Genomic DNA, 24,991 nt, shown 5'->3' on the forward strand with positions numbered 1-24,991 from the left:
CCTGTACCTTTGGCTCTGAGCTTACTATTCAGCGAACGAAGTGACGAAAAAAGACCAAAAAAAAAAAAAGACAAAACAACTCCAGCTGAGATAGGAAAACATACTTCAGCTATACATCTTTTCCTTTCAAGGGTAAAAATTTTATTTTTGAGGAATTCATACTGCACATTTTCAAAGAGAGTCACATAAGAAAGCAAACTGTTATCCTCCCCTCATCCTCAAAATAAATAAGAAGGGCATAAAATTTCTTTTTAACTCATGAAAGTTTAGCACCAGCATCCAAAATGAACAAAAAAGGAAAAAAAAGCATTTACTACATATTTTAGATTTCTTTGGTTGGGGGGGGGGGGTCTCCCCATGTGGTATTAATATTTCTTCTTTCAATTCATATTACCAAAACAGTAAAAACCAGGAAAAAAATATAAACCTAGTGGCTGCTGAAACCAGGGAGGTTGCTCTCTTGTTGCGTGCAGGCATTCCCAGGATCTCAGCTGCTGGAAAAACTGGCTGACGCTTTCCTTGTATAGCTGTTTGCTTCGTAAAGAATAGTAGTGAGCGTTCTAATGTCCACGTCTTGGTTATTAGTCTTCCACTTTATTGCTTGGACGTTTCTTTGGTGTTGGTAAGGTTGCGGTCTGCTTTTTGCTTTATTTTTTGAATGGTCATTAATTCTTTAGGTCACCTGGAAAAAATTCAAATCAAACTTATGAAGAGTGACAAGATGACCAAGAGTTAAAGAATAAAAAGGCAAAAATCATCTGTTTTTTATGTAGTTCAAAAAATCAATTTTCAAAAGCTCTAAACAAAATCTTACACCGTGTATCTTTTATAGATTTGTAAACTGAAACATTAATTTAATGGAAAATTTTTAATAAAACATTTTTATAAACCAGAACAGTCAGTACACAATAGTAAAAATTCTAGAAAATTCTAGAAAATTATCATCATGAAGCCTTTTCAAATAAATGATACTATAGCATTGATAATTCTTCATAATCATTTTAGTGGCTGTACAATATCTCCTAATATGGATATACCACAGTATTTAACCACTTCTCCAACATTAGATTGTAAATAGAAATTTTTTCCCCCTATATTTTGGATTATTTCTTTAGGAACAATACCTAAAAATAATGTTACCAAGTAAAAGTTTATGGCCAAATGATTAATATATAATTCCGTCAGTTAATGTGAGCAAGTGTGAATACGGAATTTATTTCTATAATAAACTGTCCATGCTACCCAGAGATAAAACAGAATATTCTCAGCATAGCAATTGTCTACCTAGTGAAAGGATAACTGAAATCCCAAACCTCTGCATAAAAAAGCAGATGGCATTTAAAAAGTAGAAACTTAAAATGACCTCAAAATTTTACAAAATCTGAACAATTTTTGGAAAAAGAACACTGCTGCTATGAGCTTTACAACCTATCTTTCAACTAAAAGCGAAGTCCTTATTTATGTAGTGAAAAGGGCAACAACCAAGAAATACTAAAAACTTAAACTTTCAGGACTTATTAGATGAAAAACCCAGAATGAAACCAACTATGGTTTATAAATTCTTGTAAGACTCGCTGAGTCAGTCTTTCTAGTATATTTCTACCTGTATAAATACAATTTCCAGGATCTTTAACAAGAAGACAGAAAAAAAGCAGGAAGCAACAATGAAGAAAAACAAGCTAACTTTTTTTTTTTCTTCTGGCTGCGTTGGGTCTTTGTTGCTGCACGCGGGCTTTCTCTAGTTGCGGCAAGGGGGGCTACTCTTCGTTGCGGTGCGTGGGCTCTAGGCACACGGGCTCAGTAGTTGTGGCACACGGGCTCAGTAGTTGTGGCACACGGGCTCAGTAGTTGTGGCTCACGGGCTCTAGAGCGCAGGCTCAGTAGTTGTGGCGCACGGGCTTAGTTGCTCCGCGGCATGTGGGATCTTCCAGGACCAGGGCTCGAACCCGTGTCCCCTGCATTGGCAGGCGGGTTCTTAACCACAGCACCACCAGGGAAGCCCAAAGCAAGCTAACTTTTATGGAGAGGTTACTCTTTGCCGCGTCCTGCTTAAGCACCTCATATGTGTTATCTCACTAAGTCTGTGCAGCAACCCTAGTGGGGAATCTAGCCAGTATCCTCATTTTACCAGCAGCCGACAGTACCGCTGCAGAGGATAAATCAACTGCTCAAGATCATTCAAGCAAATGACTACTAGCTCCTGCACTGGATATATAAACCCACTGGCTCTCACGTACTACACATACTGCCTCAAAATAATGTTGGTTATCAAAGGGAAAAGGGAAGGAAAAAAACACATTCTTGTTTACTCTACAGATCACAGTCTCTGTTATTCAAATGAGGCCTTGTCAGGCACTTTAAAATTATCAAATTGGCCACGAGGTGTCACAAAAGTGAAACTTTCAAAAGTTTTCTGAGGTGGTGATAATAGTTAACAACTGTCTATCTAGAAAAATGAATTTGACTCTCATTAACTCTGTCTGCATATTTGTGTCCCCAGTGCCTAGCAAAATAAGATCAGCCTCAGAGATATTTCACCACCAAAGCCGCTCTTTCTCCAGAATCCTGATGGAGATCAGAAAGTTCGCCCAGATGAATTACAGAACTAGTTGAGACTGATCTGTGCTACTGTTGAGAAATCAGTGCTATTTAAAGAGAATATCAGCTCCTGTGCCAGCCGCCCGAGCTCCTACCTGCTGATGGTGAAGGTGCCTGGGGAGCCGGATGTTACTCGACACTGCTCTGCTCGGGGGCTGGAGCAGGGTTCTCAGATGGTGCTTCACCTGCCTTGGTCTGAAACACACAACAAAACCACAAACCAGAAACTAATTGATTCATACGGCAGTGGAAAGTTCAAGACTGAAAGGTCTCACAAGTCGGGATCTGTGAAGGTAAGTCACTGTGCAAAATCTTAACTACTCTTAAAGTATGAGGAAAAAATTAGAACCACAGAAGAATGGCCTCCAGATGGCAACTAAACACCACCACTCTCCATAGCAAAAAGCCATAAAAAATATACAGTTGCTTCCAACATGTGCTGAGAAGCAGGTTCCTCTCTCTAAACACTGTCTTTTGTTTGGAAAGCTCTAAACATTCTAGCTAGAATGCTAACTGGTTGAATTCAAATATTTGGTTTGTGATATGTGCAGGGCATTCTCTCTCTCTGTCTCTCTCTCTATATATTTATACACACACACACACACACACACACACACACACGCACACATATATAAATGAACAATGTTATACACAAAAATATATGATACATATTATACATATTTTAAGTCTCAGTTTTCAGATTATAAAACCACTCTTAGAAGGGAATACTAAAGCTTGACATGATTAAGGATGATCTGGCAGCATCCCCTCCGGCTGGCTGGACTCACCTCTTTGCCATCTTGTGCAGGAGCATTCGGAGGACGGGGGCGACGCCGATAGTTATAGGGGCGCCGGTATCCACGGCGAGCAGGTGGCTGGTTTGGACCATTGGCCGCTTGTTGATTCTCTTTATCTTCAGCCTCTCCAACCGCTGGGGCAGGTCGTGGGCGAGGAGGGCCCCTAGAGCAGAGGACACAGGAGAAAAGAGAACAGATGCCCTCAAGAACATCAGGTTTTATTTATTTATTTATTTATTTATTTTTTGGCTGCGCTGCGCAGCTTGTGGGATCTTAGTTCCCCAACCAGGGACTGAACCCGGGCCCTCAGCAGTGAGAGGGCGGAGTCCTAACCACTGGACCGCCAGGGAATTCCCAGGTTTTATTTTTAAAGATTAAAAAGTCAAGGGATCAAGACTTACTGTTAGAATTATGCACAGGCAAGTGGAACAAAGATGTGGTGAAAACACCCTATCTTTCTGTCATCTTCCCCCTTCACCTGAACACCGTGAACAAACATATACCGAACACACACTATGATCCTACCAGGCACTTTGACAGGCACTGAGGATGGAGAAATTAGAAAAGAAAAGCGCTCCCATACCTGCCCTCCATCGACAGCATGCAGTGGAGTCTAAGGGGATTCGACGTGGGAGGCAAACGCACAGCGCTCACTGTGTGCCAAAGCCTGTGCTGGTGTGTTTTCACGTTAATTATCTAATTTAATTTCAGGGCTAATTCTGTGAGTTTAAGATTTACAGTAAGAAAACCAAGGGGTTTAAAGAGGTTAAGTATCTGGTTGAACCATAAAGGACTCCTGCTTTTATAGGTCAAAAAAGGTCAAATGCAACTTTGATCACACAGCTAGAGATTGCCAGAGCTGGGGTTCACATACACTACTGTCTTTTTTCTGTTTTCCTGAAGACATTTCTATGAAGCCTCTTTTATTTCCAAAGTCCCTTGTAATGAATCATTAGAATGACTATGTCTAACTCTGAAACGAATCTTGGGAGAAAAGAAGACGTAGAGTGTTACAAATCCTTCCCCAAATAATATACTTACTCGCCTCCCAACAAACCCATATTGCCACACTTCAGGGTGGTATGAACGTCATTCGGGAATGAAGCTCCTCAAGGACAGGGTAAAGCAACAGGAAGGCTTATAATATAAAAAGCTTAAAAAGAATCTTAGGGAGTCTAGCCCAATCCAGTCTTCACAAGGGATAAAGCAGCAATAAAATAACACTCCTGCACTAATCTTTTTTTTTTTTAAAATAAATTTATTTATTTTATGTATTTATGTTTGGCTGCATTGGGTCTTCATAGCTGCACGTGGATTTTCTCTAGTTGCTGAGAGCGGGGGTTTACTCTTCGTTGTGGTGTGCAGGCTTCTCATGGCGGTGGCTTCTCCTGCTGCAGAGCACAGGCTTTAGGCACACAGGCTTCAGCAGTTGTGGCTCGTGGGCTCCAGTAGCTGTGGCTCGCAGGCTCTAGAGCGCGGGCTCAGTAGTTGTGGCGCACAGGTTTAGTTGCTCCGCGGCATGTGGGATCTTCCCGGACCAGGGCTCGAACCCATGTCCCCTGCATTGGCAGGCGGATTCTTAACCACTGCGCCACCGGGGAAGTCCCTCCTTCACTAACCTTAACAATGTTGGTAGTAGTACTAATCGATTAATTTATTGAGGGCTTACTATACCAGGCATCACACTGATTACCTGAAACGCCTTAGTATATCTAACCCTATGACAGCGGTAGAATATCCCTTACTGTCCACTGCATAAGCTGGTGACTAAGTCTAAGAGGAGTCCTGAAACTTGCCGGAGGAGATACAGCTACACAGGGGCTGCTAATCGTAGGGTGGGGATTTAAACACAGACGATATGATCTGTAGGCTGATTTAACCCCCGCATTAGACGGCCCCGGTTATCAGAATATTCAGTGTCCCAAACACTCGCTGGCAGCCAACTCTCCCTCCATTCATAGCACCACCACCGAATGAATGACCCATCAATTCATTTCCGCTTATCTCGTTCAATATAATAAAAATCCAGTATGACTTTACATCATGGGAAAGTACTCAGAAGTAAATGCTGCTCTGGTACAGGGATAACTAAAAAATCCTAATTGTTAAGCAGGGGGAATGCCACACAGCCGTGTGAAAACACAGATCGCAGAGCCCCTCCCACAACTTGGACATACGGTCCAAACAGCCACATCTTCTCATTACATAAGAAATCCACAAAACAGACCTGCAACGTCCTCTTCCATCCTACTGTCGCTCACAAGTTCTGCAATCGGTCATTAGCTCTTAGAAAACGTTACCTACCTACGGTACCTTGCGCGGTAAGTCGGATTTCGATGAACTGGTCCCTGAAGTTGTGCTCCCTCTGGGACTCCATCCTTCATCTCTCCAATCTCACCCGCCTAGGAGGAGGCAAGGAGAGCTGAAGATGAGTGTCAGGCTACAGGATATGAGACACGGCACACAGTTGCCTTCAGAAATTTTTTTAAAAGGAGAAAATGAAAGGCTTCATTACAGAGCTGGGAACTCTCAATTCTAACAGTGAACTATGTACTGATTAGATCTGTGTGAATGACAGGAAAGAAAGAAAGACTCATTCTCACTAGACAGTCTTTTGCCTTAGACAGTCTTTTGCCTTATCCCAGTACACCTAAATTTATTTTACAATATTAAAAATTTTGAAGTGTTCCATTCACCTCTTGAAAGAAAACCTCTATTACAAAAGGAAATGGAATGATGTACTACACTGGAGCAAAGAGAATCTTTTCAGTCTTTTCAAACTCAGATCCACTCATTCTACAGACTGGGTATCCCTTCAATACGGTAATGGTTTCTACATTCAAAGTTTCCACCACACCTTCACCTCTGATTTCTTCCTTTCACAATTTTTTCCTTTCATCTGTTTGCATTATTTATTGAAGTATAGCATTAAAAAAATAAAATATCCTTCCTTGAGAAATTTATTTTAAGCTGGGGAAATAATATATCGCAGAACTTCAAGGGAAGAAAGAGCTAAAAACCAACAAACAAAAAAACCCACCAACAATCTCTGAAATTCTTTATAATACAGCCACATCTCAATCTTTGTTTTTCCCCCTCAAAAGTAATATCCCTTCTTTCTCCGTATTTCACTAAGAAAAGAGAAGCAATTAGAGAAGAATCTCCACGTTCTTTCACCATCAAATCTACCAACCTACTGCACTTGCTTTTTCTTCTCGCATTACACTGATTAAGTGGTCCATGCTCATAGCCAAAGCCAGCCCCTCTTTCTGGCCTGCTAGGGCACTTGAACTCTCAATCCCCCACCCCCTTCTCTCCTCCATCATTTCCTTCCAGGCATATAAACATGTTGAAATAGCAACCATCTTCTCCAACTTTTTTCTTTAAATAATCACAAACTTACAGGACAGCTGGAAGTATAGACTCTAATCCTCAGACTCCATTCGAGTTTCACCAGTTGTCCCAGTAACGTTCTTTACAGCAAAGGGACTCATTTGGAACCATGCCTTGAATCTAGTTGTCTCTTTATCTGAACAGTTCTTCAATCTTTACTTGGTTTTCACAACCTTGACACTTTTAAAGGTTACAGGAGCAGTTATTTTGTAAAACATCCCTCAGTTGGGGCTGTTTGGTGTCTTCTCATGATTTAGCTTATGCACCTTTGGAAGGGAAGCCACAAAAGTGGCACTGGATTCTTCTCACTGCATCCTGTCAGACGGCATATGGTTTCAATCCGTACCGTTACGGACAGTGTTCACTTTGAGAAGCAGTACGGCTCCTCCAGGGTAAGTTTACTCTATCCCCCTTTGTAATTTATGAGGATTTTGTGAAGAAGTACTTTCAAAGTCTATAAATATTTCACTCCTTATCAAATTCAATATATTTGTTTGTCTATATCTGTAAAGCCTCATGGTTTTCTATGCTATTCAATGAGTTATAATCTGTTACTATCATTAGTGGCCAATGGGAACCCTTTCCAGCTGGCTCATGGCCTATTGGACGTGTCTCCAGCATTCTTTGAGCACTTCCTTGCTTTCTGGCACAGCAAGATGTTCCAGGCTCATATTGTACTCTCTCTGGCCTGGCTCTGAAATCAGCCGTTTCTCCAGAGGGGCTTCTTTTTATTGGAGAATGGTATTTATAAATGAAAAATCGAGGGCCAGACATGCTCAATGCTATTAACGTGTCATTGACTTCAGGCCATTTTAGTAGGCAGAAATAAGGCACACACACACACACACACACACAAATACATAGGCACATACACACACTGTAAGTTACACATGCGTAAATGTGTGTGTGTGTGTGTGTGTGTGTGTGTGGCATATTTGATCTGCCCAAGAGAAGATCTCCAAATGACTTCTGTGTTTCCGCCCAAACCTGGCCTCTCTTCACAAAGGTACCCTTCACTCCTCACACCACACGTTCACTCCATCATCACATGTTGCCCCTTCCATGCTGAAAACATTTCCTAAATCTGACCACTCCTCACACCTCCACTGCTAGCACTCTAATCCGTGCCCGCCTGATCCCCTCTCCACGGGGGAAGTACGTTAGCTGGTCTCCCTACTTCTGCTGCTGCCCCCCGGGGTCTAGCCTCCTTAAACTGTCCAGTGATTCCTCAAATACGTTCCTCCCCTATTTAGATCCCTTAACTGGTTTTTCAGCACATTTGGGGTAGGTCAATAGTTCTTATCTTGGTCTACCCAGCATGCTTGACCTGCCCTAAGACAGCACCTTAATCTCACCTCACCCCTCTCTTCACTCACACCATCCCAAACACATGAGCCTCCCTTACTTCTCTGAACAAGCTGCTGCTTCCTCAGGAACTTTGATACACACACACACACACACACACACACACGCACACACAGAAACAGTAATGAACATGTATAAAGGATAAGCCTTTACTGGAATGACAGAATGGGAAGAGACTGGACAGACAGACTGAGTTTAAACCAAGCTCTACCACTTCTTGCCCATGTAACCTTAGGTAAAAGTTGCTAATTTTTTAAACTACTCAAATCCCTTCATTTGTAACAACAACAACAAAAATCTGGATACCACTGCCAACTCCAAAAAGCTGTAGGGAAAACTAAGAACTGATTTCAAACATCTGTCCCTTGGTGGATGCCAAACAATGTTGCTCCTTTTCCTCTGTCATATAATTCTTTTCTCACAGACTACAAACAGCTGATTTAGCTCAGTAACCAATTCGACTTATTTTTCAAATATCTAGAATTATTATCTGTAAAAAAATGGAAGTCATCTGGACACTGATATATCATGCTATATTACGTCCTCGGTACAGAAGGGAAATACTATTGGCCTTCATATTTTCATTTTTTTCCTGTTGTGTCCAATAAATTTCACAGTTTTGTATATACAATAGTAGAAAATGTTGGCAAAGACTTTTCCATTTGACCTCAACAATCTTTACCATCTCAGAGATCTCTCTATAGTTTTAAGCCATTACATGGACAACCTGGAAGTAGCCTAAACTATACAGAAGAAAGTTCTACAAATTTTTGTTTGGTGCTGTTGGTTGGCTTAAGCCGACTTCTGTCACTGAACATTAAACATGGTATGTATTAGAAGGGTTCTAAGGAAAAACTGTTGAAGATTTCATGTTAGCTATTAAATGAGTAAGAATTTCAACCCAAGTTAAGAGAACTAAATGTGGTTACCAGAATATGCACATTTTCAAAATTAGTTTTCAACTTGCTCTTCTGCATCGCACCAAAGAACCCCTTTGCTCTGAACCTCCCATTCCTAAGGTGAAATATACTTTATTTCAAACGATCTAGAAGATAATCATCATATTCTCAAAAAAGTATGATACACACGTATATGCTAATACTAAGAAGGATTATTTCAGGAAGGTACTACTAATGCCCTAAAAATAAATGTGTATTCCAATCTCCCTGACTCTCCCTGTCCTCATTTCCTAGAGGCCCAGGGTGCTGCCCTCTAAAGAAACCTACTATGCCTCATGTACCCAATCTCTCCATATATGTAAGGCTACTTGTTATTTTTAGCACATTTGTCAGGGACAGCTGTTAAAGAGTAGAAGGGGAAAAAAAACAAGAAGCCATGTAGAAAGAACACAGTCATGCATGATAGGAAGGGAAAAGGGCAGCAAAGAACAGACTGAACATAATGTTCAGTCCAAACACTTTAGTAAAAAAACAAAAACCAAGGATACTAAGAGGAAGAAGTTGTAGCTGGTAGTAACTAACAAAAATGATGTCCTATCCCGAGATTTCCAAGTTTCCTGGGAACTGCAAAGCTGTTAAAAGGCTTATTACTTACAGGTCAAGTTCATGATAGTTGTATCAATATTTTGCAGTAAAAAGGAGAACCAATCGAGAATCAACAATCTCTACTCTGTGTTAGGTTTTCTTAATAATCAACACTATTTCATCTAAATTAAGGACTTTATATAGACATTCTCCAACCTGAGGCATCACACTAAGGTCTTTACCTTTGATTTAATCATCACAACCCCACAGTGAGGCAATTATCTCCATTCAATGGATGGCCAAGTTAACCTCAAAAGCTCACAGACGGAGGCAAGATTCAAATCCAGGACCGCCTGGCTTCAGAGTTCAGCGCTTACACATACCAGCTGTCTCTACTTTACGTCTCTCTTCCATAAACTAGAACTGTACCCTGTCCACCCAGCGTCCCCGGTTATAGGCATGGCCCAGGTGGTCGTGCTTGTAGAAGTGTGACTAGCATGAATGCTCTGAGAAGGCCGCCTAGTCTACTTTGGAAGCATCGGGAAGGCAAAAGCAAGGTTTGATTTCCGGCCACTGGTGCTGGAGGAGGAGGAGGAGGAGGAGGAGGAGGAGGAGGAGGAGGCGGAGGAAGGACGGAGGGACGAGGACTGCTGAAGAGGAGCCCCCGGTGCAAGTTTACCTGCGTTCCGTTGGGATGGGGAAAGACCCGGGAGCGGCGGTCAGAGGTCTGTCCCACGTGGTAAGGCGGGAAGCGCCGCGGGTACTGGGGGCGGTACTGGGGGCGGTACTGGGGGCGGCGCCGCTGACTCAGGGCCCCAGCGAGCTGCCCGTCAGCTGCGGAGGCGCCAAATCCTTCGCTGCCGCTCCCTTCCTCCTCCTCCCCAGCGCACTAGCGAGGCAAGGAAACAGAGGTTCAGAAGACGCTTCGGCAAGATGAGAACCAAAGAGTACCATGTAGGGTGAATGTCAACGGAAGAAAACAATCTCTCCCCCAAAGGGACAATCCCGTCTATTAGACGGACAAAAATGCATTTAACCCAGATTATCAGGTGATTAACTGGGATAAACCACATTTAGATTCAAGTAGATCTGCGCACATAAAATACCAAGAAGCAGAAAGGCAAGTGCAATCAATCTCTAACGAATTTAGTTCCCATCTAATTAGAATTGGTGAATACCAGCTGACCAGCCACCCAAAAAACATATACAAGTTTAGAATATTTAGTTCCACCAAATGTGTCTCCCCCAACATTGGCCATCCACTGGGGCAAAGGCGAGAAAAATATGTTTTGTGGTGTTATCAACAGGTTGGTCCTAAGTGGTTTGCTTCCTGGAGCAGTTCTCAAAGTAGGGATGGGGGGCTCTCTGAAACCCTTCCCAGGGGGTTATTGAGATCAAACTATTCTCATAATGCTGGTAAGATGCTATCTGTCTTTGCTCCTCTCATTCTCTCATGAGTTGGGGGGGAAGAGGAATCACCCAGAAACTACAGTGACACGTGGCTTCTTGGCAGCCCCAATGCAGAAGGAGCTGTGAGAATCCAGTTGTCTTCTATTAAACCGGAGATCAGTGATTTACAAAAACATAAAGCAACACCACTCTTCTCAGTTAAAAAATATAGTTTTCATGAAAAAAATGTTATTTATGTTTATAAACAATGAGCTTATTTTAAATAAACTAAATCTTTTAAATTTCTGCTTCACTTTCTAATACAATAAATATTAATAGGTATAAACACACATAAACAAAAACCCTGGGATCCCATATTTAAGCATATAAATGTGTCCAAAAACCAAAAGAGAACCACTGACTTATGGCATGATTCTCTTTATATGTTTAGGAATAAAGTTTTAATTGCACTTTAATAGACAGTAGTAAGTAATAAATACAGTTTCTGAATATAATAAACCTTATTAACAAAGGGAAGTACTGACTCATTTTATATTTTTTCCTGTATTTAAACTACCCTATCACATACTAATAATTTATATCAAAAAAAAATAAGCAAACAGCTAAATATCCCTCAAAGAATTTTTTATTTCAAATCCTACTTTACAGGGGGATTGCTATGCCAAAGGTAGTCTTAAGGGAAGCAACTATAATTTTTAAAAATGAACAAATTTAAAATGAACAAAATAAAATGACTGACATTGGGGTTGAGGATATTTAAGATTTAGAGCCCTCCAGAACAAAGCTCACATGGGCAACCCAATTCCCAAAGAGGAAAAGCTTCAACTACGGCCTCAACTAGTCTAATTTCAGAAAAACCAAGCCATTCTACAATTTAGAAAGCCTGTATCAGGTACAATCCCCAAATATGTAAAGACATATTAGCATAGAAAATGTTCACCAAAATAGTAAGGTTTTCTCTTTAGGTTTTCTGTATCTCTTGAGTCTTCTATAGCCAGATCTTTCGTTAAGAGTTTTACAAAATAAGAACAATGGCACCACCACTACCAAACATACTCAATAAGCTGTTAGGACTTAAAGACATCACAACAGAAAACCTTCATTTATGTTTACTTTCAGAATTTTGATAATTTTATTTCTAAATAACTTTCACATGCATGACTTCAGAATTTCCAGCTGAGGAGAAAAGCCTTCAAAGGAAAAGTTTTCACTAAAGGTTTTCGCCCACTTTTACTTCTGAATTAACCTAGAAATCAAAATAATTACAGCTAGAACTCCGTGAATCTGGTGAACTTGAAAGACTAAATGCTATGGTAGCTCATTTCTACCACCCCCTACACAGCTTATTTTTAAAAATCACATAGGATAAGCAAAACATGGGTAAGAGAAATATAGAAATAGAAAAACAAGATGTCATAAGGAATCTGATAAAAATCAGTTTGGGCTGTGTGTGAAGATGACAGAATGAAGAGAGGAAGCATTTAGGTAAGCAGAAAGATATTAATCTACCAAAGTGTAGAGATAAATCATTCTCAATCTGCAAACACTTTCTTCCGGTGAGATTTTTCCAAAGTTTCCCTTGGATGTTATACATAGCCACAATCCTGTGCTCACAAAGCATCTTGTGATGCTAAACCTTCTTCTTATCCTTCAAACAGACTTAGTGTTCGGATTTCATTCCATAGTACCAATCCCAGGTACTAACTCTAGAAACATCAAAAAATGACTCACATAAAATAGGATCCTCATGACCACAAACTGGACGGGAGTCTTTTTGGGTGCCTTGAGAATACTTTAAACTGAGCCTCCTAAGAAAACTCCAGGCGGACTTGGTTGTAAGCCCTTCCACCTGGATTGGTACCAATCTAAAGAACTAAAAATCCAGAGCATTACTTATTGCTTCTTTACTTTGAAATGATGGGAAATGCAATGCTAAATAAAATAGCTACGTAACTGAGGCAAATTACTTGATATTTCTGTGGCCAGCACTGTTCATCACTTATTCCCGAGCCATTCCCCATCCCTCCTTGCCAACCAAAGGCTGACTTTCTTAGACGTTAACAAGGTAGGAACAACAGATTCAAGCCAGTCACAGGAATCCCGGTCCCCTTTCCCAGTGAATGCTGCATGACGCGGTTCTGGCTGGGTAAAAGAGCCAAAGAAAGAGAAAACCTTTTTGACAACCTTGGCACAGCAACCTTCATTAGGCCTTCTTGTTACAAGATAATTAAATGACTGTTCCTTGCAGCCAAATACATACAAACTGATACAACTGCTGAATGGCAAGTTTCCCATAAGACCAGTAGATACAGATAAATTCTGGACATGAAAAATTTCCCGTCTCCACCCCCCCGGGCCAAAAAAACCAGTGTGTCTCCAGGAGAAGATACAGCATTTATGTGCTCCAAGGATACACACTTGAGTTTAGATGTGTGCATTTCTTCAATCACTGATTAGGGAGACAGACAACGTACATTACGGGGTGGTCCACGGCGTCTGCCGTAGTAGCCGCGTCTGTAGCGGCGCCGATCTGCAGCATATCGGCTCCCTTCCACGGGAACACCGTCCGGGCCAGTCACGTTGGCTGCTTCTGCACCCTGAGAAAGGGAAGAAGCAAAGACGGCCTCGGAGTTAAAAAGAAGCCAAAAGCACAGCCTTAGATAGCCAGAGGGTTGAAGACTGGCAGAACATACTAGAGATTCCTTCGGTGACCAAAAAGCACACCCATGTTTTAATAAGGTGAGCAAGGGGCTTGACGTCCTGATTTAAATGTATACAGCTTGACACCTGAAACTAACACGACATTGCTAATCAACTATACTCTAACATAAAATAAAAAGTTAAAGAAATAGTAATAATAAATGTATACAGCTTGTCTGCTTCCACAACCTTTGCCTTCTTGTTTGATTCAAGAGCAGTATATATCTGTTTAAGGAACACAAACTGGTAGATATAATGCAACTGTAACAAAGGAATGCTAGACCAGGAGGAATATTCCTCACTGGAAAATAACTGAGATAATGTTCTCTTCCTAGAAAATGTTGAAACCTGTGTTACTCTGTGAGGTACTAAGAGAATCCACTCGTGGGCTCACATGGCTCTGTCCAGCACTGAGCTACTGAGAGGGAAACTTCTCCCAGCTTGGCAGCAGCAGGAATGAACGGTCCTTGACTTAGCGTCCGCATATATACACAGTGTCCACAAATGTAGTCCCTCTCTAAACCTTCTTCTTATCCTTGAAACAGACTTAGCGTTCGGATTCTCATATGGACAAATGGATAAAGTAATGCTTCAAAAGTATAAAAAGTTCGGACAAAGGAGATTCAAAAGAGCGCATTTCCCACTCTACATCAATTTGTATAACCTCAAATTCTGAAAATATACAGAGGTAAAATTAACCTGGCAAAACAAAATTTTAAGAGTTGGGTGAGACATTAGAGATCATTACAGGCCAGCATTTGCAGGTAGATAATTTGAAACTCCAAGAGGTTTGCAAGATAACCCGGGGATCACATTGGTAAAGAAATCATTTAAATTTCTACATTAGGTGGAATAAAGTTGTTGTTCTTTCAAAGCAGAAAACAGTTTGAGAGCTGCGAAGAATACGGACTATGGAATGAATGGTGTGTATGTGAAAACAGCACTCATTTGGGAGTGAACTAGTCATTCACTCAGCCTGTAATTCAGCTGCCACGATCAGCCTCCATGGCAGCAGTACCATATATGGCTTTAAAATGTTTTTATTCTCATCCTACATTGTTTTACTGATACCTAGAATATGCTGCTGATTAAAAACAAAGCATAAAGGACATTACTAATATTGGAATTAAGCATATAACAGTATAAAAAAAAAATCTGTAGATGCGCATCAAGATGATGCATTAGCTTCTTGGCCTGTTCTTCATCTGAAGATGGTTGTTATACAGTCTCTCAAGGTGCCTCTGGCTTTCCAAAACCCAAGCCAAAGAGAAAACACAGTGATTATATTTGATTTGAATCTTCTTTTATTGAGATTAAAACATTCTTTACTGTGTATTATTTGTGCAGAAGTGCTTATAAATCACAGCCTAAAAACTTTACTCTTAGAAAAAGATATCCTTGTTTTTTGCTTCTTGTGTTTTTTGGTTTCCTATTATGCACATGTTAACTTTTAAGAAATAAATGTTATTTTAAAAACCCTAAAAAGAGATATCTTTTGCCCCAAAGCAGCTTTTATCTATTTTTAATACTATAAAACAGTTTAATTTTAAACTACACTTGAATATACATTTGGTACCAAAATAAAATGTCATCTTATACCTTGAGAAATTAGCTTTTCCTTCCATGATTAAATAGGGTTCATCGTTTATTAAAATAGAAATTAAGATGTTCTTTTGTACTACATCGAACAATGTACATAATGACAAATTCATAAAGGGCTGAGAGACCATTTACTATGCAAGAGAGTTGTGCCAGCACCCTGGATACCCAGCCACAATTCCTCTCACCTTCTCTCCTTCAACCACATCAAACTCCACAGTTTCTCCATCTCCTACACTGCGCAGATATTTCCGTGGGTTATTCTTCTTGATGGCAGTCTGTCAAGAGAACAGAAAATTTTAAATGAAGTATGTGTCAAAACTGGCCACAGATTTCATTGCTCTCAAGTTTACTGGCTATACCGAAGAAATTGTTGATCTAACATTACTTTTAAAAATTACTCTCCCAACTAACCTGGATCTCCAAAACAACAAAAACGAAACAAAAAACAGTATAAAACTATGTTCCACATTACTGTCTTGATTCATGTTAGCCTTCAAAATTCATCTTGGTAGTTGGGTTAAACAGAATGTGCAGTTGCAGCCTGATGAACTAGTCGTGATACTGGATAGATGAGCTCCCTCACTCTGTTAAGTGTCTTAGATTCAGACTATATCTCCATCAGTGCAGGGGGCTGGTGGCGGGATGCCTTCATGAAATCTTACATACACACATAAACACAAAAATACGGGGACACAGATTTCTGTACACAAGAGAAACTGCTAACCTCGAAGAAATTTTAAAAATGCCAAGGGGATAAATATTTCCGTCAGAATATACGAAATTACCTCAAGAACAAAACATTGCTGATCGCCTTCTCCCCTCCCATTTTACGGATGAGGAAACCAACTGGAGGCTGATAAGGGATTTATCTGAGGTTATAAAAATACAGCCCGGGGGAAGAGGAGGGGAGATGGGGGACATTTATACCCCTTGTACTGTAACTCTATGATATTTATTCAAATTTTTCTCATCACACCATTAGTATGTCAACTTATCCCTACACACTCCCTGATAATACATTAAAAGTTAATGAAGATGTTATCCTGCATTGAACATCTGCACCTAAATATTTGCTTATGACTAGGCCTCTCTTCTTCAGTCAGTGGAGGGAAGAGAATAATTCCTGCAACGAATTCCCCATTTCTTTAGCTGGTATCTCTAAATAGTTAAAGGGGCTCTGAGTTTCTATGGAACTAGGTCAACCTTATTTTATAAAGCGATTAGGCATGTGTAATCCAGCCCTTCCCTTACTCTGAGTAGGAGGGAGGAAAAAGAAAAAAAAAAAGAAATGAGCCAATAGGGCAGAGACCTCACCCAGAGAGGAAAAAGGCAGCTCAGGACAGGATATACTCGCAGGCCTTGAACCCTCAGCCGGTCCAAAAACAGCCCCTCCCTGCCGGCTCTTCCCTTTTTCCTGTTAAACTGGGCAAGCCTCAACACACTGAGGTGACTCACCGCCCAGCTTCACAGGGGGCTGGAATCAGGTCAGTGAAGCTGGCCGCGGGCACAGAAACTTGTGAGGTCCTTTTACTCCAGCAGTCACCAAAAGGCAGCGTTCTTACCCCAAAAGGTCTATTAACCCCTAGGTGTTATAAGCAACACTCCCCTTAGGTCTGTTATGACTTTAAAAGTCCTTGTGTCTGAACCAATCTACTCCAGTTACCCAGGAGCAACTGAAATATAACTGATAGAAACCACAACCAGAGAGCTTTTTCTTAGCTATCACTCTCGCCAGTCACCAAACTCCACCCCATTATGCACACGATCCTGAAAAGAAGGAAACAAAAACACAGAAAACCAGACGCTTGACAGAGCCCTGGAGGTGAACATGCTGGTATTGGTACCTGCCTCTGCACTTCTTTGTTGTTATACACTGAGAACTGCACACGTACGCGAGACAATTCACTGAACACTAAATATACAAAAAGAACAGTAAGCGCACATAATGCTTCTTTTAACCTATTTTTCCAAGCAAGTCCAGGATACAGAACAACAGAATAACATCCTAGGCTAAGAATGTAAAGAAAAACTGAGCTTCCTGTACAGAGAAGCCCATGTTTTCCATATTTTACCCATTTTCTACATTTCCTTTGAATCTAGGGGGCTGCGGGCCTTCCTCACCTGGACATGAGCTAAGCGTGTCTCGTTCTCGCAGGAGAGAGGACTATCCTGGGAGTTGGGAGTTTCCTAATGTCTTAGATACACACACCCTAACCATCTGCTTCACTGTGCTATTTACTTCAAGTTCAAGCTGCTCTGATGGAGGAGCTTTAACCAATACACAGCCAGGCGCAAGGAAGATGGGGTCCAGCCCAACACAAGGAAGAACCACAGTCAGGGAGCATAGGATGCTAACATGGAAACAGAAGGGCTTTAGCTAAAGACTCAAAGGCATTAAAAATTAGAAAGTGGTCTGATTATTACTTCATGAGACTGCAAAAATAAAAACTGTCTGGAAACAGTTAATATGTTGGGACAGAAGAGCTTATGTGCAAATCTTAAAATGTAGAACTGGGCTCTCTTGCCAAAATAAAGTCCCAGAAAGAGTTTTGAGTAGAACAATAATGTGTAGGACTTCACTTTGGGAAAGGGATAATAGCACATTACAGACGCCCCTCTCCTCACAGAGCAAATGTCATACTTATCATCACTCTTACCTGATGTACGAATACATCTTCTTTGGTATCATTTCTGTTGGAAGACAAAAAGCTCACAATTAAAGGGACTAGGTATGTGGAAAAACTTAAAAGAACAGTTTAGATCCTAAGACCTCAAAACACAGCACAAATGTTTGTTTCTCCTCTAAACTCAATTCAGATGCCTCAGATCAATCCTCCTTAAAAACTTCTAAACCCAAAAGCTATCCATCTCACTCCTCCATACGACCACAGTGCTTGGACCCAAGCATACAGATTCAACCTACAGAAACATCCCTTTCCTCTCATCTCTCTCTAAATCACATGGTGTGTAACCAGAGCCCTAGATTTCCCTCCCAGCGAAAGCAAAGCAAGACAGCTAAAAGGACAGGGCACAGCTGTGAACTAGGCTCTCCTTACACTGAAACCTAAAACACCCCCCCCCAAACTGCCACCACCCACCAAAACATACAAGGAAGAAACTGGAGGAATTTTTTTAAAAAGGGGGGCCTGGGAGGGGGAATAGAGAAAAGGATGGTATCATATAAAAACATCAGAATACCCCCATAGCTTACAGCTGTGTTCTCATTCCTATATGGTTAGAAGTTACCATGGTTTAAAGAAAACACTACGGTTTCTACAGGACTTGGACCAGACCTGGGTTACAGAGCCAGCTCAGTTACTCACTAGTTGTGCGACCTTAGGAAAGTTGCTTACCCAGTCTAAGACTCCACTTCTCCATCTGTGAAATTGTGGATACCAACTCAATTATCCTGAGGCCCTTCCCATTTCCCATTCATCCTCCCCACCGCCACCTTTTTTTTCTTTTAATGACTAGATTGTATAAAATAAGTACTTAACAATGTTTTAGAAAGGTATTTTAATTAATGTTTAATGATCAGTAGCTTAGAAATGAGAATATTTACGGTGCTCAGAAATCTGAAAACTTACACAAGCCATTCATAAAGTATGGGAAAAGACACCAACAGCAGGTGCCACAGCACCAGTAGGTATTTAAAACATGTAGAGGTACACACACCTACCGATTTATAAATCCATATCCATTTCTGACGTTGAACCATTTGACAGTGCCAAGGACTTTGGTGGCTAAAATAGGATTAAACAGATAAATTAGTATCTGACCTACAAAAAGATAAAGCTCATACCATTAAGGTCTTGATAGCATTATTTAAAGCCTAAACATACCCGAGGAAACCATTAAAAGCTTAACTCCAAAGTATACTGGGAGAAGAAAATGGAGCAAGTGAAGCTATCACAGGGAAATACTTTTCAGAAAGAATAAACCTTTCTTCCTCATGAAACTTTTCAATAAAGTCCTAAGATAAGGAGTGGTCATAAGTCTATACAATTCTGCCATAATTAAAACTGAAAAACACTGCTTAAAGAAAAACGAAGCAAAACACACTCTTTAAAGCTTTACAACAGAAAAATGTTCTAAGTGCAAAAGAAGGGTCACAACGAAAACAACTGTAGACACATGAACAAGGTAAGTACCGACCACCTAACACATCACTTTCATCACACTTTGAAATAGCCGGCAAACTACATAGTGAAATAGTAGCTCCTTGTTAATAGCTCATCTACAGGGACCTGAAGAAACTTGTCTGGGTGCCAGATGGGGGCCTATCAAAGAAGTGGAGAGTAATAATAGAACTGAGGCCGGCTCAGCCCAGTTCTGTACTTACCACCCTGAGACATGATGTAACAGGCCTCTTCAAACCAGTGATGAATTTGGGATTCTGTTTCATTGTTTACCCTACTCTCTCCATTTGGTGGGAATCAAACCCTCAGCATTTTCTTATCACCTCCTCCCCTTTAACTTGATTATTGTCTCTACTTTCCCTCATGAGTAGGACCATTTCTGTAGAATGCCAGATCTTAATAGAACTCAAGAGAAGGAATCTAAACAAACAGTATGGTCATAGAGTTTATACTTCGTACATTCATATTTGTTTCAGCCATTTATTATTTTAGATGACTCCCCTGAATCAACTGTGAATACCAAATCCAGTACCTCTAGAAATGCCTATGCCTAAATTTAGGAAAGGCATAAAGCAATTATCAACACTCAGTGCAACAGGAAATGTGACAATAGAGTACCTTTAAAGAAGAAAAAAGCTTAGTAGAAAATAAAAGTAACAATTAACATTAATCCATGCTACCTTTCTATGCGATATAGAATGTTTAATTTCCAAGGATAAACAATAAAGATTTGGCTTTTAAATTCAAGACTAAAACAGTAATTAGGACTTACTTTGCTGTGGGCAGGGTTAGTTCTGAGTTTTGCTAGATTGATTTGCTTGGGGAAGTATTTTAGCTCTTTGTAAAAAAAAGAAAAACAAAAAACTCTTTATGCCTTCAAAGTCATTCAGCCCACCATTTACTGAGGAATCTCTGGCTCTTAGGCTAAGTAAGGAAGATCTCTCCAATGAAGAGATTAAACTATTAAAATCTTCAGTTTTAGGTCATTTAAATTAGAGCAGCAGGGCAAAGAGGAAAAAAACATTCTATGCTTTGGATCCAAATGTACACAGAAGACTGGTTTTGATAAATCATATGCTTTTAAATCGCACATTATTTCAAATCATATGCTTTTTGTGTCTCCCTTCATTTGCCCCAAAATTAATGACCTAGAAAAATATAAGGAAAATATAAAGTTAGGAACTCTTTTTGATTCATTTTCATATAGTTAATGTCTATAGGCACTGTCAAAGGCATAATCTTGATTAAAAAAGCAACACTAAGAGCGAGAAAGATGAAAGTGATTTTCAAGTATAACTTCAATCCAGGCTGAAGGTTATTTTTACTCCCACTGTAGTTTTTAAAAATTTCCTAATTCCACAAATATTGCTAATGACTTCATAAGGCCAAACACATCCATGCACTCTTCTTGCTTTAAAACCATAAACTCACTTTATATACACAGAACGGGAAGTGGGGACGGAGGAAGACCATCAGGCTTCATTAGGAGGGAAGTTTTCCTTCAGTCCTGTCAACTACTTTCCCTGGCCTGTGGCTATGCACTGAAGTTTAGAACCATTTGTAAAAACTAGAATGTGAGAATCCCAAACCAGAATTCCATTTCAGTCAGCACTGCGCCTGGCACATTTTAGGCACCATGTGCTTGCTTGGCTAAGGAAAGGAGATGGCAGAACACACTGGACAGAGATAGTATTGAAATGTCATGCAGAAGGCTGTCCTTGCTTTTGAGAGTTGGAATGACAGTGGAAAGATCCAAGACCTCCAGACTCATCATCACCAGGGATGTGCCTTAAGAGCAGTTGGTTGAGGAAATTGATTGATCTGTTTCTTTCATCTTTAAAGATATCTTCTTCAGTTTAAAATTCAGGAGTTTAGTTAGATCCAGAAAGGTACAAGGATCAAGCGAAAAACTGCAAAATTTCCTTTATGCGAAAATCAGTCAAATTAAGAATATATCCTAACACTGCTTTGGATAAGCCAAGGTTGTCTCTCTGACATTTTGCATGGAAGTGTTCCAAGACACACTTGTTGCAAACAATATCACAATAGGACATGGACTGGACTGAAGCAACTTTTAGCCCAGGGAAATGAGGCTTATTTTGTTTCTTAACCTGCACATGTTACATTTAGCACGTTGTTTGACAGTAACTGAGTAAAATTCAGCCCTGTGGGGAGGAGGAAAAAACAAAAAAAACCATGAAAACAGTCCTCTCAAGGCAGGAAACATGGAATCGTATTAAACTTTCTTCACGTTATTCCCCCAATTTTCTTCCTAGAAAATTGCGCAGGCAAGGCTCAGAGAGATCAAACACGCCCCATCCAAAATACTGAAAATTTCTCGGAAGCATCCTACACCATCTCTGACCTTCCCCGTTTAATAAAAAGAGGGAGTGATAGAGCACACGCCCTCTGTGAGCCTGTTTTAAGGCCTCACACAGGGCGTTACTTAAGGAGAGAAGGCTGAAATACTCGACAAAACCAACGACCACAGCCATCCTTCGCGATGCTCTGCGCCCCCCACCCGACCTGAACACCTCAACTTCCGAGCTCCCTCCCTAAGTTACGAGTCCCAAGATAACGCTGTTGTGAACTAACGTCATACCCGCGCTTCCGACGAAGTTTTTTCAGCTGCTGCACCAAAGGCTTTCCCACAATCCAGGAAGAAGAGAGTGATTGGTAAACACTTCAGTGGTTCACTGCAGCAGCGGGCACAGAGAGGGAGGAGGACGCAGGACTAAGACCCAACTTTCCCGGAGAGGATTGCAACACCTCTCCGCCGGCAAGTGGCCGACAGAAGCATGGCCTCGTTCCCGCGCCCCCGTGGGAAGGGCGTCAGGGACAGACACCTGAGCCTTCCCAGCAAGAAGCCTTTCCACTTTTCCCTCCCCCGTCTCCTCTGAGCGCCTTCCTCTCCCCGAAGGAAATGCTCTCCTCACCCAGATACTACGCGAAGACTCCAAAGTCCCCGTCCCACGTGGGTGCCTGTCCCATCCCTACATCCACATCCATCCCAACCCCGTGTCCTCTCTCTCGACTGCCGCTCCTCTCCCCGTCGCACCGACGGATGCTTCGCCGCGGGATGCGACAGGGCCCGCCTAAGGGGCCCGAGTTAAGAACCCAATCTCCGGGCCCAGGACCAGGAGGAACATGCTCGGGCGGCCGGGAGCGCAGGGCGCCGCGCGCTCGCTCAGCAGCGCCTGCGGGACCGCGGCCACCGGCGGCGGGGACCCGACGTCCCCGGGGACCTCGTGCTGTCAGCGATCCCGCCCCCGTCCCGGGCAGCCCCCACCCTCCCGGGCCTGACTCACCGAGAACTTTCTTCTCCGCGTCTTCACTGCCCGCGGCGGCCGAAGAGGCGGGGGCCGCGGTGCCCGGGGCCGCGGGGGCTGCGTCCCCGCCGGGGTTGCCCGCGACCAGGGCGGCGGGCGCCGGGGCCGGGGCCTGGGGCGCGCCGCCGCCGCCGCCCGCCGGGCTCTTGGGCGCGGGGTCCTGGGGGGCCGCGGCGGCCGCCTCCGCCGGAGCCTGCGGGAGGGTGGTAGTGGTGGTGGTGGCCTCGCCCGCCTCGCTCATGCCGCCTCCTCCGCTCTCCCTCGGGCGCCTCGGTGGCGGTTGGTCGGCGGTTAGCGCGGCTGGAGGTCGCGGCGGCCGGGGCTCGCTCTTCGGGAGGCCGGTGCGGATCTCGAGGCGCTGGCGGCGGAGGCGGCTCGAGCTCTCGGGCTGCGCGCTCGCTCTTGGGCTCCTCGTTGGATCTTACTGCCCCAAAAATGGCCCCGCTCAAGTTTTTCTAGGCGGCGCACGGGCCGGGGAGGGAAGAGGGTGGGGAGAGTTGGCTCCGGAGTTGGGCATCGACTTCATTAGCATTTAAAGGCGCCCGCTGCCCTTTCCGCCCGCCTAGCGGCGCGGGACGGAGCGCCGGGGCCGAGGGGCCGGGGAAAGGAAGGCAAGGGTGGATCTGAGCTTTGGCAGGCTGCTCTGGAGTCTTCTGCGGAGCACGCGCTGCCGTCCCTTTGTTGGAGCGAGGCAGCGGGGCTCTCCCTCCTCGCCACATCTTCCAGGAGGGGCAAACTAGGGCATCCAAATGACGGGGCGCTTGTCTCTCCCAAACGCTCGTTCTTAAATCCTTTCTAGTTACCCATTCAACGTTATGAAGCACCAGAAACCGTTTCTGATACAGCAATGAGGAGCTGGAATACTACAATCTTAAGGCTATTTGGCTACTTCCTCCTGAAAGGTAAGTTACGGATGATTTCGTCTATGAGCCACAGGTGAGGAAACTGAAGTTCAAACCTCCGAGAATTAATGTCAATATCAGTTTACGGCAATGTAACCTGCAGCAAGTAACGAGCTGTTAATATGCATATAAGAATACTAGGGGAAAAAATGAATAAATCCACATCCCACCTTCTGCTCTAATTACCTCTGCCAGCTGGTGAAAACTTAAGCAATTGAGCTCTCTGAGCCTCAGGGACGAGAGCTACCGAGAAACAGATTACCCAATAAACGGTATCCTGAGTCTGAAGCGCCCACATGGCCTTTAGAGAATGGACTGGATTATGCTAAACACCGGCCAGAGGGACTGTGCCCTGCACTCAACAACTACTGTGATACAGGGCTGTTAAGTGCTGCTCTTAGTTAACGGAGTCAACTTGGACTAGGTGTTCAACGTCCCAACGTCAGTTTCCTCCTTTATGAGAGTTTCTCCAAGGTACCACGGAAAGTAGACGGGATTATCATGTGTTAACTCCAATGTCTGATCCAACAAAAGCTGCTTGTTTTCATTCCCTATTCTCCTAAACCATTTACCCTTTTTTTTCCCCTGGAATTATGTGTTATGTGGCTACATCAGGAGGCTATCTACCAAGTGTATTTCCTCACTGTATCTACACTGGTTACCACTGTATCCATCACAGAGCTAGAACACAGTAAATGTTTCCAACACTTTCCAAACTCAATTACTTGTCAACAATTCATTATCAATAATTATAAAACTATCCTGCCTTATTACTTTCTTACTCCATCCATGAAAAATAAAACCTAAAAAAAATTCTTAGGAAAAAAATAGCAAAATATGGAATATCTGACTTTTCCATGTAACTCATCTATATTTTTAAAATTACAAAGAGGTAAATGTTAGATTCATATTTTAGTTTGACTTCAATATGGACCATACAGTGAAAATTACATAGGTGTGTAAAAAAATTTTTTTTTAATTTAAAAATGCTGGTCCAGTTCTAAGTGTGATTAAATTATTTCTTAATTTTAAAGAGTGTAGTCTTAATTACGATTAAATAATATGCATGATTTATTCTGGTGAGGACTGGCCATTGACTTTCTTATCTAACAAAATGGTTATCATTGCTAGGCAGAACTGGATTGCAAGGGGAAAAAATGAGAGGACTTGAATTCTTCAAACTCCAATCTAATAGCCAAGCCCTTAAAAAATATATGTATAAATCCCACTACTGGGCATATACCCTGAGAAAAACCATAATTCAAAGGAGTC

At 42.1% G+C, this 24,991-nt stretch overlaps 2 protein-coding genes across 9 annotated transcripts in view; one reads left to right on the forward strand and one right to left on the reverse strand.

Moving 5' to 3' along the window:
• Positions 1–86: 86 nt before the first annotated feature.
• On the reverse strand, positions 87–23,255 carry YBX3 (Y-box binding protein 3). Of its 3 annotated transcripts, XM_082348861.1 has the most exons (10): positions 22,797–23,250; positions 19,029–19,092; positions 18,007–18,040; positions 15,535–15,624; positions 13,522–13,644; positions 10,317–10,526; positions 5,700–5,797; positions 3,387–3,558; positions 2,694–2,793; positions 87–682 (listed from the first exon to the last, which is right to left on the reverse strand). In XM_082348861.1, exons 1-9 carry the CDS (start codon positions 23,056–23,058, stop codon positions 2,728–2,730), a joined length of 1,119 nt encoding a protein of 372 aa, XP_082204987.1. In that variant the 5' UTR covers positions 23,059–23,250; the 3' UTR covers positions 87–682; positions 2,694–2,727. The 3 variants fall into 3 exon arrangements, with proteins under 3 accessions (XP_082204987.1, XP_082204989.1, XP_082204988.1); XM_082348863.1 differs by lacking the exon at positions 10,317–10,526; XM_082348862.1 differs by lacking the exons at positions 87–682; positions 2,694–2,793; positions 3,387–3,558 and adding an exon at positions 4,668–4,954 and having other exon boundaries at positions 22,797–23,255.
• The window catches only part of LOC309608607 (uncharacterized protein), a 74,425-nt gene continuing 71,524 nt past the window's right edge, over positions 22,091–24,991 (forward strand). For 4 of the 6 annotated variants that reach the window (XM_082348906.1, XM_082348909.1, XM_082348907.1 and 1 more), the window contains exon 1: positions 23,411–23,719. The gene's annotated coding sequence lies outside the window, so the exon portion shown is untranslated. Of the gene's footprint in view, positions 22,463–23,383; positions 23,720–24,991 lie in introns of those variants that run through there. The other 2 variants (XR_014233001.1, XR_014233002.1) reach the window with 2 other exon arrangements.

Source organism: Balaenoptera borealis (genome assembly GCF_965194805.1).
Source record: "Balaenoptera borealis genome assembly, chromosome: 13".
Lineage (NCBI taxonomy): Eukaryota > Metazoa > Chordata > Mammalia > Artiodactyla > Balaenopteridae > Balaenoptera > Balaenoptera borealis.